Consider the following 13,948-nt stretch of genomic DNA (forward strand, 5'->3'; position numbering starts at 1 on the left):
ATTTAAGGCCTCGACACAGAGGCGTGGTTTCTCTGTGTGCCTATGTACGTGTCTCTCTCTCTCTATGTATCTCTGTGGTATTTGTCTCTGCTTATATGTCTGTCTATATGTCTCTGGTTCTGTGTTTTGTCTCTCTCTCTCAAATTTAGCATTCTCAGGAAGAACGTAATCAACCAGGTAGAGTGTTGACCGTTATGTTATCCGACTCTCTGTTGTAGTAGTGTATAGTGTAGTGTAGTAGTGTATTGTAGTGTATAGTGTAGTGTAGTAGTGCGTAGTGTAGTGTATAGTAGTGTAGTGTATAGTGTCGTAGTGTAGTGTATAGTGTAGTGTGTAGTGTAGTAGTGTATAGGTAGGGTGTTGACCGTTACGTTATCCGACTCTCTGTTGTATTACATTACATTTCTTAGCATACTAGATTTGTGTTTCTATTTCATTTGTACCTGATGATGATCGCTTGTTTTGCGATCGAAACGTCGTATGCTAGTATTTAATTTATTATTTAATCTTTATACGTCACTTTACCGAAAGAACCAGAGAGCCATTCGGTAAAGTCAACCACCGAGGAGTACGGTGGTTCTTCTTATCCTGGGATGCATCTGGCATTTCCTGGGGGTGCGAGATGCCCGTTCTGGGGGGGCGTGCGACACGTGGACGGATTTTCTTTGAAGGAAAATCATCGACAACGCAAATAAAGCACGGGCAAGAACGTAGAGCTTGCTTTGTTCCATCAAACATACAGTGTGTGTCTATTGACATTAAACACTTGGAACGATTGAGAAGGAATGGGATGGCAAGGCTGCAGTCGAGGTTAGGAACCACAGCCATAGACGCTGCACCATGGAAACTCATCTATTTAGAACTGCGGTTTGTGTTTAGTTTGTTTTCCTTCCCCCGCACCTCCGATTAGCGCGGTTGACTACGTACGGTGCGAAAGAAGTTCAACAAACATAGACTCACACAGAGACCCATAGACTCATATAGAGACCCATAGACTCACACAGAGACCCATAGACTCATATAGAGACCCATAGACTCACACAGAGACCCATAGACTCACACAGAGATCCACAGACTCAAACCGAGACCCATAGACTCACACAGAGACCCATAGACTCACACAGAGATCCATATACTCACACAGAGACCCATAGACTCACACAGAGACCCAAATTATCAAACAGAGACCCATAGACTCACACAAAGACCCATAGACTCACACAGAGACCCATACACTCACACAGAGACCCACAGACTCACAGAGACCCACAGACTCACACAGAGACCCATAGACTCACAGAGAGACCCACAGACTCACACAGAGACCGATAGACTCACACAGAAACCCATAGACTCACACAGAGACCCAGAGACTCACGCAGAGACCTATAGACTCACACAGAGACCCATAGACTCACACAGAGATCCACAGACTCAAACAGAGACCCATAGACTCACACAGAGAGACATAGACTCACACAGAGACCCATGGACTCACACAGAGACCCACATACTCACACAGAGATCCACAGACTCACATAAAGACCCAAAGACTCAAACAGAGACCCACAGACTCACACAGAGACCCATAGACTCACACCGAGACCCATAGACTCACACAGAGACCCATAGACTCACACCGAGACCCATAGACTCACACAGAGACCCATAGACTCACACAGAGACCCATAGACTCACACAGAGACCCATAGACTCACACCGAGACCCATAGACTCACACAGAGACCCATAGACTCACACAGAGACCCATAGACTCACACAGAGACCCATAGACTCACACAGAGACACATAGTTTGTTGTCCTCCCCCTGTACCTTCGATGAGCAAGATTGGCTACGTACGGTGCAAAAGAAGTTCCACATACATACAGTGGCCCTTAACTGGTTAGAAAAAATACATTGTTTGTAGTTTTTGGCAGGATAGGAATTCAACTTGAGTCGTCACGAACGCACAACCGCGCGACACTCATTACACATTCCTGCGGAGGGAGCTGGTAGGAACGTTGGGTTGCTCGGTCAATGGCCAGGGTCAACGGCGGCGTGGTGTATTCCGCAAATATGCCCGACTGTGAGGGCGGGCACAAGCCTGCGTGAGTAGGTTAAACGTTGAGTTTGATAAGGGCACCACGGGGTGACCAGCCCCTCCCCACCCAGCCCCACCCCACCCTCCCCACCCAGCCCCACCCAGCCCCTCCCCACCCTCCCCTCTCCACCCAGCCCCACCCCTCCCATTTTTAGATGCACGACAGACGGACGGACACAATAATCCCCTGTAGGCTGGTGGAACTAGGAGGTTCCTACCAGTATAAGGATGGAGCTAATTCAGGGTAAAGAGAGCGAGCGAGCGAGCGAGAGAGACCTGTCGGAGGCCGTCGGACTGCGAGAAGGGCTGCGTGCAGAACGAGAGAGAGCGAGAGAGTGAGCGAGGGAGTGAGCGAGAGAGTGAGCGAGAGAGTGAGCGAGGGAGGGAGTGAGCGAGAGAGTGAGCGAGAGAATGACAGAGAGAGTGACCGAGAGAGCGAGCGAGAGAGAGTGAGCGAGAGAGTGAGCGAGGGAGTGAGCGAGGGAGTGAGCGAGAGAGTGAGCGAGAGAGTGAGCGAGGGAGGGAGTGAGCGAGAGAGTGAGCGAGAGAATGACCGAGAGAGTGACCGAGAGAGCGAGCGAGAGAGAGTGAGCGAGAGGTGAGGGTTTACATAAAGCAAAGTTTAAAAATGTCAAAAAAAAAATTTACGAAATGATGAACGAAGCAAAGTGCCGATTACACCGAGCATCTTCTTGTTTCCACTGATCGTAAAAAAAAAGAGAGACACAGCGAGAGAGAGAGAGGGAGGGCACGGGACCGATCTCCGCCGTTGTGTCCCGTTGCGAGCCTCCGAGAAGCATGCCTGGAGCTGGCTCACATCAATAAGAGGATAGGCTTCAAAGTAGGGGAAGACATCAATAATCTAAAACGCAAACGACTCCTGTTATCTGCCGGCAGGATTCCTTTGCGCGGAAATTGGGAATTATCTTTGGCGGAGGATATCATCAAGATTCCATCATCAGCATCGTCGTAGGAGATGTTAACTACCTCGCCTGGTGTACAGGAGGTCGTGAGTTCGATCCCGACCCTGACGCCTGCTGCTGTATATTTGGAGTTTGCGTCTCTCATCATCATCACGGTGGCTAGGAGATATTAACTACCTCGCCTGGCACACAGGAGGTCATGAGTTCGATCCCGACCCTGACGCCTGCTGCTGTATATTTGGAGCTTGCGTCTCTCATCATCATCACGGTGGCTAGGAGATATTAACTACCTCGCCTGGTGTACAGAAGGCCGTGGGTTCGATCCCCGACGCCTGCTGTATTTGGAGTTTGCGTCTCTCATCATCATCACGGTGGCTAGGAGATGTTAACTACCTCGCCTGGTACGCAGGAGGTCATGGGTTCGATCCCTGATGCCTGCTGCTGTATATTTGGAGTTTTCGGTGTCTCTCTCTCCCCGTGGTCGCGTGGATTTTTCTCCGGGTCCTCCGGTTTTCCCCTCCACATTTAGAACCGACGTCACGCGCTTCGAGTCTGCGGCTGCTGTGAATGTCCACGCGACGATAATGAGCCACTCTCTTCGTCGAGCTGTCATCTGTGACGGGCGAGGTCGCTTCTTTAAAAGAACTGCATAGCTCAGTGGGGCCTTACCTGGTTAAAAAATAATAAAAAAGAGTTTATTTTTAGTGATTATGACCTTTCTTATACTTTACACTCCCATCGTGTGTTTTTAAATCCTTTATATTAAGAACACTTGCTTGCTTGCTTGCGCGCTTACGACCGTGCAAATCTTTCGGTCGTTTTTTAACCCACTTCCCGTGATCCAATCGAGCTGACATTTTGCACACAGACTCGTTGTGCGTGACAATTTATTTTCGTGAAAATTCTCTTCCAAAATTTTCCACTTTTTAGGAAAAAAAATTTTCATATTTAATTTCAAATACCAATGTGATAAAAATGAAACTCTTACTCAAGAAAAACAAATGAATAATAAATTAAAACCGATGCCACGCATATAAAGGATTTATAGTGAAAAACTTAGTTTTTACATAGTTTTTTTGTGCGTGCGTTTTGTTTATTGTTGTAACTTTCTGAGCCGCCTCTACCGGATATTGAGATTATTATTTAGATTCGATTTTGCTGCTATAAATGTCCCAAAGACAAGGCCACTTTGTTGAGCTCTCATTCGTGATGGCAAAGTCTCTTCTGAATAATTAACATTTAAAAAAACTTTTTTTTAAACACGCCTTAATGAAATGTACCGTACTCGTAATGGAAGAACTGCACGACTCCAGGAAGTGGTCCCGAAGCTTGCCGTAACGTAAGGGGCAGTGGTGGCTTTTCAGCCAACGTCAGTTGAGCGTGAACAATTAGACCCAAGGCGAAACATGACATATAAAAAGAATGTTTAAAAAACTTTTTTCTATTTTTTTATGATATAATATATTATTGTCATCAGTATGACATAAGTATACGAAGTTTGCAATCGATACCACATTGGGAAGTGGGTTGAAATTGAGTTACAATATTTGAGGATATGACAACAACAACTACGACAACAGACAGAGTGAGTTAAACAAAAGCGTGTAAAATAATAATAACAAGTATAACCCGTAAAAACAAAGTTTTTCACTATAAATCCTTTATATGCGTGGCGGCTAGAGTTCTCTCGTCCTCTGGCTTGAGATGGCTGCCACCTATGGGTCAGATGATTGCATGGCACCATTAAGCAATTGGTAATTAAATATATTTTTGTCCTAAAAAGTGTAAAATTTTGGGAATTTTTTTTCACGAACATTAATTGTCTCGCACAACGAGTTTGTGTGGAAAATGTCAGCTCGATTGGATCACGGGAAGTGGGTTAAAAAACGACCGAAAGATTTGCACGGTCCTAAGCAAGCAAGCAAGCACGCAAGCAAGCAAGCAAGCGAACTTAATATAAAGGATTTAAAAAGAGCTACAGCGCAGGTGAAAGTATAAATACATTTAGAGTTTATACTGGTAGGAACCTCCTGGTTACACCAGCCCACAGGGGATTATTGTGTCCGTCGTGCAGGGAGGGGCTGGGTGGGAAGGGAGGGGCTGGGTGGGGAGGGTGAGGAAGAGCTGGGTGGGGAGGGTGGGTGGGGCTGGGTGGGAGGTGGGAGGGGCTGGGTGGGGAGGGGAGGGTGGGGAGGAGCTGCGTGGGGAGGGTGGGGAGGAGCTGGGTGGGAAGGGTGGGGCTGGGTGGGAGGAGGGAGGGGAGGGGCTGGGTGGGGAGGGGCTGGGTGGGGAGGGGCTGGGTGGGGAGGGGAGGGTGGGGAGGGGCAGGGTGGGGAGGGGCTGGGTGGGGAGGATGGGGCTGGATGGGGGGTGGGAGGGGTGGGGCTGGGTGGGGAGGGGCTGGTCACCCCGTGGTGCCCTTATAAAACTCAACGTTTAACCTACTCACGCCGGGCTTGTGCCCGCCCTCACAGTCGGCCATATTTGCGGAATACACCACGCCGCCGTTGACCCTGGCCATTGACTGAGCAACCCAACGTTCCTACCAGCTCCCTCCGCAGGAATGTGTTTATTTTTTCATTTAAATTGTCCATCGGTGCATCTCCTGGCGCCCACTGCCTCGCGAGAGAGGGGGGGGGAAGGTGCCTTCGTCAACCAGATGGAGCCATCGAGGAGACTTTGAGAGTCGAGAAACTCGGCCTCTCATTTCGCCTCCTCTTCAGCGCTCGCTTAAACACTTTCAGAAGATTCTAGATTTGAAGCTTTCGTGACTGCAAGGATTCATACTCTTGTTTTTTTCGGTAAAGTCACGTAGGTAAAAAATGAAATAAAAATTAATTATTTTTATTAATTTTTAATTAAAATTAATTATTTTTATTAATTTTAATTTCATGTATGAATTTCAGAAGAGTCGCGTCGAAGGGAAATAATAAAATAAAAAATAAAATAAAACATGATAAAATAAATATGTTAAATTTTTATGATTTTTATACTTCCCTTCTACGTGACTTTACCGAAAGAACCAACAATATGAATCCCTGCAATCACGAAAGCTTTAAAAATCTAAATTGAAATCGAAACATTTCGGAAGATGTTGGAGTAACCCCTCCACCCACCCCACCGCACATCCGATTATCACGGTCTGGCTACGACGTACGGTGCGAAAAAAGTTCAACGTACATTGTTTAGTTTGTTTTCCTTCCATCCTCAACTCCGGTTATCACGGTCGGCTACGTACGGTGCTAAAGAAGTTCAACGTACAAAGACAAAAGAGCCCCCACCCCCGTATAGCATTAACAGACTGTAGGGGCAAGTGCTGCTACAGCGAGCAGCCTATGAAGGCCGGCACGGCGCACGAGGGGGTGGGTGACCAGCACCACGCCCGGCCGCCTTTGTCTCCCTAGTGGCGATGTTTACTACACAACGCACCGGGTGCTCATTTGAGGCTGAGTCGACCTAGGTGAGGCCCGGGACCGGTTCAGATAAATCGTCACTGCCGGTCTTGGTGGCCGTGTGCGTCAATCGATCTCGGCGTTGCATGTTTCGTAGCGCTGCGTGGCGCTAACCGCTGCGCCACCGCTCCCTCCCCTCCTCCTTCCCCATCAACAACAACCACCACCACCATCATCATCCTTGCGACCAGTCACTCCACTGCTGGATGAAGGGCTGGTTGCGGTGGGGGGTAGTGGGGGGGGGGGGTCAGCCACTGCCGCCTCCTGCGATCGTGGCGGGTCGCGGCTGCATGAGCGGCGATTTTGGGATCGAAAAGTCGCTCCGTCTCCACGCGGGAGGTGCGGGGTGACTTCCGCGTGGAGACGGAGCCGCTCCTCTCGAGGGGATTTCAGAGGGTCGGGGTGGAGGGGGGAGGACGTGGTGGTGGTGGTGGTGGGTGGATGTCACCCTACATTTAAAGCTTAAAAAAATAAGAGCCCTGCATTAGTAAATACGAAACAAAAAACGCAGTCAATGTATTTTGTCTGTTAAATATTAATAAAACAAAATGTGTTTTTTTGGTCGTGTCTCAACCTGTGTGTGTGTGGGGGGGCGGCAATCGCCCCATCACCCCCTCCCTTCTCCATCCTCCCCCCCCCTTGGATCCACCACTTGAACACAACAACACCACCATCACCACCACCACCAAGCAGCAGCAGCACAACAACCACAACAACCACAACCACCCAGCGGTGGCTGGCTCTCCGCTGCGCACCGTCAATCCCTCGCCTCTCCCGTCATCTCGCATCCAAACAAACCGCACGGGCAGCAGCAGCAGCAGGAGCAGCAGCAGAAACAAAGAACAGCAGGAGCCAACGATGGCGAGTGGAGGAGGAGGAGGAGTGGGGGGGAGGAGGAGGAGGAAGAGGAGGAGGAGACAGAGGAGGGGCAACCACGACTACTCCGCTCTATCCACCACCGCGCTCTTCGTGACGAACGCGCCTGCTGCTTGCTATCGACGCAGATGCCACCGCCTCCCAGCCTCACATCTGCCCGTGGGGGTCTCAGCGTGCCATCGGGACGAGCGGACGAGGAGGGGAGAGAAGCAGCCGTAGCGACGGGAGCGGGAAGAGCAGGAGGAGGAGGAGGGAGGAAGCGCTGTGCTTGGAGATGCGTGAGACGAGAGAATGGAGCCGAGACACGGCGACGCGGAGTCGTGTAGAGCAGCAGCAGCAGCATCAGCAGCAGCAGCAGCAACAGCAGGAGGCGGCTATGGTTGCTGTGGTGACGATGATGATGATGGTGGAGGTGTCGGAGAAGCATCGGGCGTGCTGCTGCAGCATCACCACCAGCATCACCACCATCACGAAGGTTGCGAGCGCGTGCTCGTGAACGTGTCGGGGCTGCGCTTCGAGACGCAGCTGCGCACATTGGCGCAGTTCCCCGACACGCTGCTGGGCGACGCGGATCGGCGTTCGCGCTACTTCGACCCGTTGCGCAACGAGTACTTCTTCGATCGCAACCGACCCAGCTTCGATGCCATCCTCTACTACTACCAGTCGGGCGGCAGGCTGCGGCGGCCGGCGAGCGTGCCCTTCGACATCTTCGCCGAGGAGGTGAGGTTCTACGAGCTGGGCGACGAGGCGATGGTGCGCTACCGGGAGGACGAGGGCTACGCGAGGCAGGAGGAGGAGGATGAGAGGCCGATGCCGGCGAGCGAGTTCCAGCGCCACGTTTGGCTCCTCTTCGAGTACCCCGAGAGCTCGGGCGCGGCGCGCGGCATCGCCATCGTGTCGGTGGTCGTCATCCTCGTCTCGATCATCGTCTTCTGCCTCGAGACGCTGCCAGAGTTCCGCGACGAGAAGGAGGTGGAGGCGTCTCCACTCGTCAACAACAACAACAACGGGACCAGCGGACCGGACGTCGGCGGCTCGTTCGCCGACCCGTTCTTCATCATCGAGACCGTCTGCATCGTGTGGTTCAGCTTCGAGCTCACGGCGCGCTTCGCCGCGTGCCCCAGCAAGCCGGCCTTCTTCAAGAACATCATGAACGTGATCGACATCGTGGCCATCGTGCCCTACTTCGTCACGCTCGGCACGGAGCTCGCGCAGCGGCAGGGAAACGGGCAACAGACGATGTCGCTCGCCATCCTGCGAGTGGTCCGGCTCGTGCGCGTCTTCCGGATCTTCAAGCTGTCGAGACACTCCAAGGGGCTGCAGATACTCGGGAGGACCCTGAACGCGTCCATGCGTGAGCTCGGCCTGCTCGTCTTCTTCCTCTTCATCGGCGTCATCCTCTTCTCGAGCGCCGTCTACTTCGCCGAGACGGACGAGCCCGACACGGACTTCACGAGCATCCCCGACGCGTTCTGGTGGGCCGTCGTCACGATGACCACGGTCGGATACGGAGACATGTGGCCCAAGACCGTCGGGGGGAAGATCGTGGGCTCGCTGTGCGCCATCGCGGGCGTGCTCACCATCGCGCTGCCCGTGCCCGTGATCGTCTCCAACTTCAACTACTTCTACCACCGCGAGACGGACGGCGAGGACCTGGGTCAGTACTTGCACGTGTCCAGCTTCAACGTGAACGGAGGAGGAGGAGCAGCAGCAGCAGCAGGAGATGACGACGACGATGACGGAGACTTCTTGAAGCGCACGAGCAGCGAGATGAGCGTGCAGAGCGAGAGGGCCGCCGCCTCTGGTGACGGGCTGTCGTTCAACAAGAGCTTGGAACTCGGCGCGCACGTGACGAACCACCTGCCCGAGCACGCGGGATTTAGAACCGACGTGTGACGATGATTTCGCATCACGATTGTCGGTGGGGTGGCAGGGGTGGAGTGGGGGGGGGGCAAAGGAATATTCATTGGGGGGTGTTTTGTGTGTGTGTTTCTGTGTATGTGTGTGTTTGGCAGGTGCTCGCTAACAGCACTTGCCCCTACAGTCTGTTAAGGCTATACGGGGGATCTTTGTCTTTGTGTTGGCACCTGTGGTGGGGGAGCGGTGGTGTGGTGGTTAGCGCGCTGCGCTTTGAGCTCGATTCCCGCTCACGGCCAACACCGGTGACGATTGTCGGGAACCGTTACCGGGCCTCCCCTAGGTCGACTCAGCCTCAATTGAGTACCGAGTGCTACGTGTAAAAACACAAATATCACCACTGGGGAGACAAAGGTGGTCGGGCGTGGTGTTGGCCACCCACCCACTCGTGTGCCGTGCCGGCCTTCATAGGTGCTGCTCGCTAACAGCACTTGCCCCGACAGTCTGTTAAGGCTACACGGGGGATCTTTGTCTTTGTGTTGGCACCTGTGCCATCGGCGGTGTACAATTATACAACACGGGGACCTTTCTGGCAATATCAAAGTGTGAAAAATAATAATAATAATAATAGGTGTCTGCCTTCTCTGGTAATCAAACAGGAGGCGTTGAGATATTCGAACGCCGAATAAATGATTCCTGTTGCCAGGAATCACCTTACTGCGTTCACCACACGCAGTGCCAGTGCTGAGCATGCAAACAACAACACTCTGATAATTCACTGGTCAACACACTTTTTTCTGGCATAAGGTATTCCAACGGGTTTAATGTAATTTTGGGGTGCTGATTCCAAATCTGGCATCAGTTTTTGTCCATCACATCAGGTTTTTGAGATATCAAATATTGCATTTTCAATAAAAACTACAGAAGAAAAATATTAAATGAATGTGGATATCTACATAAAATGATATTATAAACACACTATCCTAAAAATACAGCACCATATTTTAACACTAACGCAGTCACTGACTCAACTTGCAATCATAAGTGACAGAGTTAATTTCGGGTAAAATCAATGAAAATGGGGTATGCCGATAGCATAAAAATGATGTGATAGAGCAAATCTGAGATCAGATTTGGAATCAGCACCCTGAAATTAGTCTAAAACAGCTGCAAAAGTCCAGGCCAGAAAAAAATGTTTTTTTTGTTGACCAGTGTTATTCACCGTGTAACGAACATTTTTTTTTACTTTTGATCCTGGGTACTAAGTGTTATTTCCTAATTGCGTATGCCTCAAACGTATAGAAAATTGCTGTTATTCCCCACAAACTTTGCTTTTGTGACGAGGACATTGATATTTATAAATGTACCTATTTTCAATGACAAAACGTGTTGTGCATTTGTGCCATTCCTGGTCACAAAAGCAAAGTTTGTGGGGAACAATTGGCATTTTTACTCTTAGGTGTTTTTCGGTAAAGTCACGTAGGAAAAATAAATAATAATAATATAAATAAAATAATAATAAATGAAAATAATCTTCTTGGTTCTTTCGGTAAAGTCACGTAGAAGGAAAATAATAAAATAATAAAAATAAAATAATAAAAATAAAACAAAATAATAAAACATAATAAAAGAAAGATATTTTTTATTATTTTATTATTTCCCTTCTACGTGACTTTACCGACAGAACCAAGAAGATGAATCCCTGCAGTCACGAAAGCTTTAAATCGAAAAATGAAAATAAATCAATTAAAACACGACGTTTCGGAGGCAACACAAGTCTCCGTCTTCAGGTGGGACCGTCACAGCTAGATTTACTGTATTTTCTATACCTTTGAGGCATAAGCAATTAGGAAATAACACTTACTACCCAGGGACAAAAATCGTGTTACATCCAGTATCTGTTTCATACAATGGGCATTGTCCCTTGTATAAAGGTGTCAGTTTTGTACCAGTTTAAAAGGGTAAAAAACTACTACTATATTTTGCCACTGGTAAAGGAGATGTCTCATAGTGTAAATGCTTACCCCGAGCTCTCAATACTCTGATGGTGCGCTGTCTTTGAGTTGTACGCCTTTTGGCGTCATCTGGTCCAACACCAATGGAGACTAGGCTCTAAGAAAAGCTGTCTCGGGTGTGGACCAATCAACATCAAGGACAGTGCATATCATTATCATCATCATCAGAGTTGTTTCTTTTTGTTTGCATTTTGACTGCTTGTGTTGCGGTTATTGCAAACACGATGCCTTGTATAAAGGTGTCAGTTTTGTACCAGTTGAAAGGGTAAAAACCGACTACTACTATAATGGGCATTGTCTTTGAAACTCATTGAGGCCTACGCCTCTGATTGGCCTCCACTTCCCCGTGATGTAGCTGGTCACCCCGGGGACACAATTGCATTGCCATTGTCCTGTTCGCGTACAACGCCGTCTGCTGTTCTTCACGTCGCAAGAGGGCAGCTTGAAGGATGCGGAATAATGTTTTTGTTTGTTCGCGATATGCCGAGATGTACAATTACAAAGCGCTTCGTCGATTTGAAATGCAGAGCGAGCGCTCAGTTGTAAGTTGAACGATTTGGCCACGAGTCTGTGTATAACGACGGTGGTGGTGATGATGATGATGACGTTATACGAACGTTCGTCGTCGACGAGCCCCCCCTCCTCCCCCCCCCCCCCTGACGTTGTCGAACATTTGCTCAGCGCCGTTGCAAGCGGAAGAAATCTCGCAACGAAGACACAGATCCCAACCCCACCCCACGTGTAGCCTCAGCAGACTTTTAGGGGGCAATTTCGGTAAAGTCACGCAGATGGAAAACAAAAAATTAAATAAATAAAAATTATTACATTAAAAATGTAAATCATACAAATTTAATAAAATAAAATTGTAAATGTCGTGGATTCACTCTTCAACACACCGGTGGGCTAAAGTAGTGAACTATTATAATTGGTTCTTTACCCTTCTATCTGGCAACAAAACTGACACCTTTTTTACTGGCAAATGAGGTTCCCATAGTGTAGATGCTTGCCCCGAGCTCTCATACTCTGATGGTGCATTGTCTTTGAGTTGTGCGCCTTTTGGCGTCATCTGGTCCAACCCATATGAGACTAGGCTCTAAGGAAAGCTGTCTCGGTGTGTGGACTAATCAACTTCAAGGACAGTGCACATTATCAGAGTTATGTTTTTTGTTTGTATTATGACTGCAGGTATTGCGGTCTATGCAAACATGACTCCTTGTAAAAAGGTGTCAGTTTTGTTGCCAGATAGAAGGGTAAAGAACCAATTATCATATTTTTACTGGCAAATGAGGTTCCCATAGTGTAGTGAACTATTTTGTCTTTTGTCAACGTGACAACTTTTTTTACTGATTGGCCATGTCGGGTGGTGGAGGGTTACGACACATTTATAAATAACGCGATCTAAACCCAAAAACGTTTATTATGAATAATATTGGTCGCGAAAGCTTTTATTATTTTCTATTTATTATTTTTATTTATATTGAAAGCTTTTATTATTTTCAATTAATTTATTTTTTTTACTTTTTTTTTTTAAAAAAAATCTATCTACGTGACTTTACCGAAAGAACCAAGAATATGATTTCCTGCAGTCACGAAAGTTTTAAGTCAAAATTTTTGTTGGGGCAAGTGTCGTGAGCTAACAAGTTGCGTGCAAATCGCGCCCGTTTATAATGCCGAGGAAAAACATCGAGAGGGGCAGCTGCAAGTTTTATCGTTTCGCCAAGAATCTTTCACGCTGTAGATTGAAAAAGAAAAAAAATCAATCGGCTTCGCTGCATTTCGAGTTAACGTGTTCTCCCGATTCTTTAAGGTGCTCTGTAAAGTAAGACAAAGTTCCCCCGTATAGCCTCAACAGACTGTTGGGGCAAGTGCTGTTAGCGAGCATCTATGAAAGCCGGCACGGCACACGAGGAGGTGGGTGGCCAGCACCACGCCCGGCCACCTTTGTCTCCCTAGTGGCGATGTTTTTTTGACACATAGCACGAGGTACTCATTTGAGGCTGAGTCGACCTAGGGGAGGCCCAGATATTTGTCACTGGTGTTGGCCTTGAGCGGGAATCGAACTCGGGTTCGTAGTGCAGGGCGCTAACCACTACACCACCGCTCCCCACATAGACACCCTCACAAACACTCACACACTCTCACACACTCTCACACTCTCACCCACTCTCACACAACAACAACAACAACCGCCATTCGCCACTAAGTGGCGGTGACGTCACCACGACGCTTGTGCCAGGCCATGTGCACCTTGAGGCCACGTGAAGTGTCGAACGCCCGCTGGCAGGAGGTCACGGGGCAGACCCAGGTGCCACGGGTCGACTGACCGAGATGACCGAGATGACTGGCTGATGCACCACCTGTGCCCCCTACTGTGCCAACTTGCTGTGCTTTAGCCACCCGGCGCTCCGCTCGTTGTTGTGAGCGTCGCTCCTCCGCCCTCCGTTGTTGTTGGAGGGCGACTGCCTCCAACTGCCCAGTAGCGTCCTTCACGAGCCTCCTCCACTGAGGCCGATCTTGACACCGCTGGTACCAGTCATCGGCAAGTCCACTCAGCTCCACGTCCTCCTGTACCACATCACTCCATCTCTTCTCTAGCCCGTGCCGCGCCCGTTTAGCCCCCTCGATCCGGCCGAACAAAAGCTGTTTAGGCATGCGGTGGCTGGGCATGCGGGCTACATGACCCAGCCAACGCAGCCTTGCCTGCCGGAGGAGCTCACTGATGGG

The 13,948-nt window shown here is 49.3% G+C and overlaps 1 protein-coding gene across 1 annotated transcript; it reads left to right on the forward strand.

Moving 5' to 3' along the window:
* The first annotated feature begins 7,478 nt into the window (after positions 1–7,478).
* LOC144737055 (potassium voltage-gated channel subfamily A member 1-like) lies at positions 7,479–9,248 on the forward strand. The gene has a single exon (XM_078619704.1). The coding sequence runs from the start codon at positions 7,644–7,646 to the stop codon at positions 9,246–9,248; it is 1,605 nt and encodes a 534-aa protein (XP_078475830.1). The 5' UTR covers positions 7,479–7,643.
* Positions 9,249–13,948: the final 4,700 nt, after the last annotated feature.

Source organism: Lampetra planeri, chromosome 64 (assembly GCF_965212315.1).
Source record: "Lampetra planeri chromosome 64, kcLamPlan1.2.h2, whole genome shotgun sequence".
Lineage (NCBI taxonomy): Eukaryota > Metazoa > Chordata > Hyperoartia > Petromyzontiformes > Petromyzontidae > Lampetra > Lampetra planeri.

Bases quoted from the DNA above. Each gene is read 5' to 3' on its own strand.
- LOC144737055 (XM_078619704.1), top strand. From the start codon at position 7,644: ATGGAGCCGAGACACGGCGACGCGGAGTCGTGTAGAGCAGCAGCAGCA.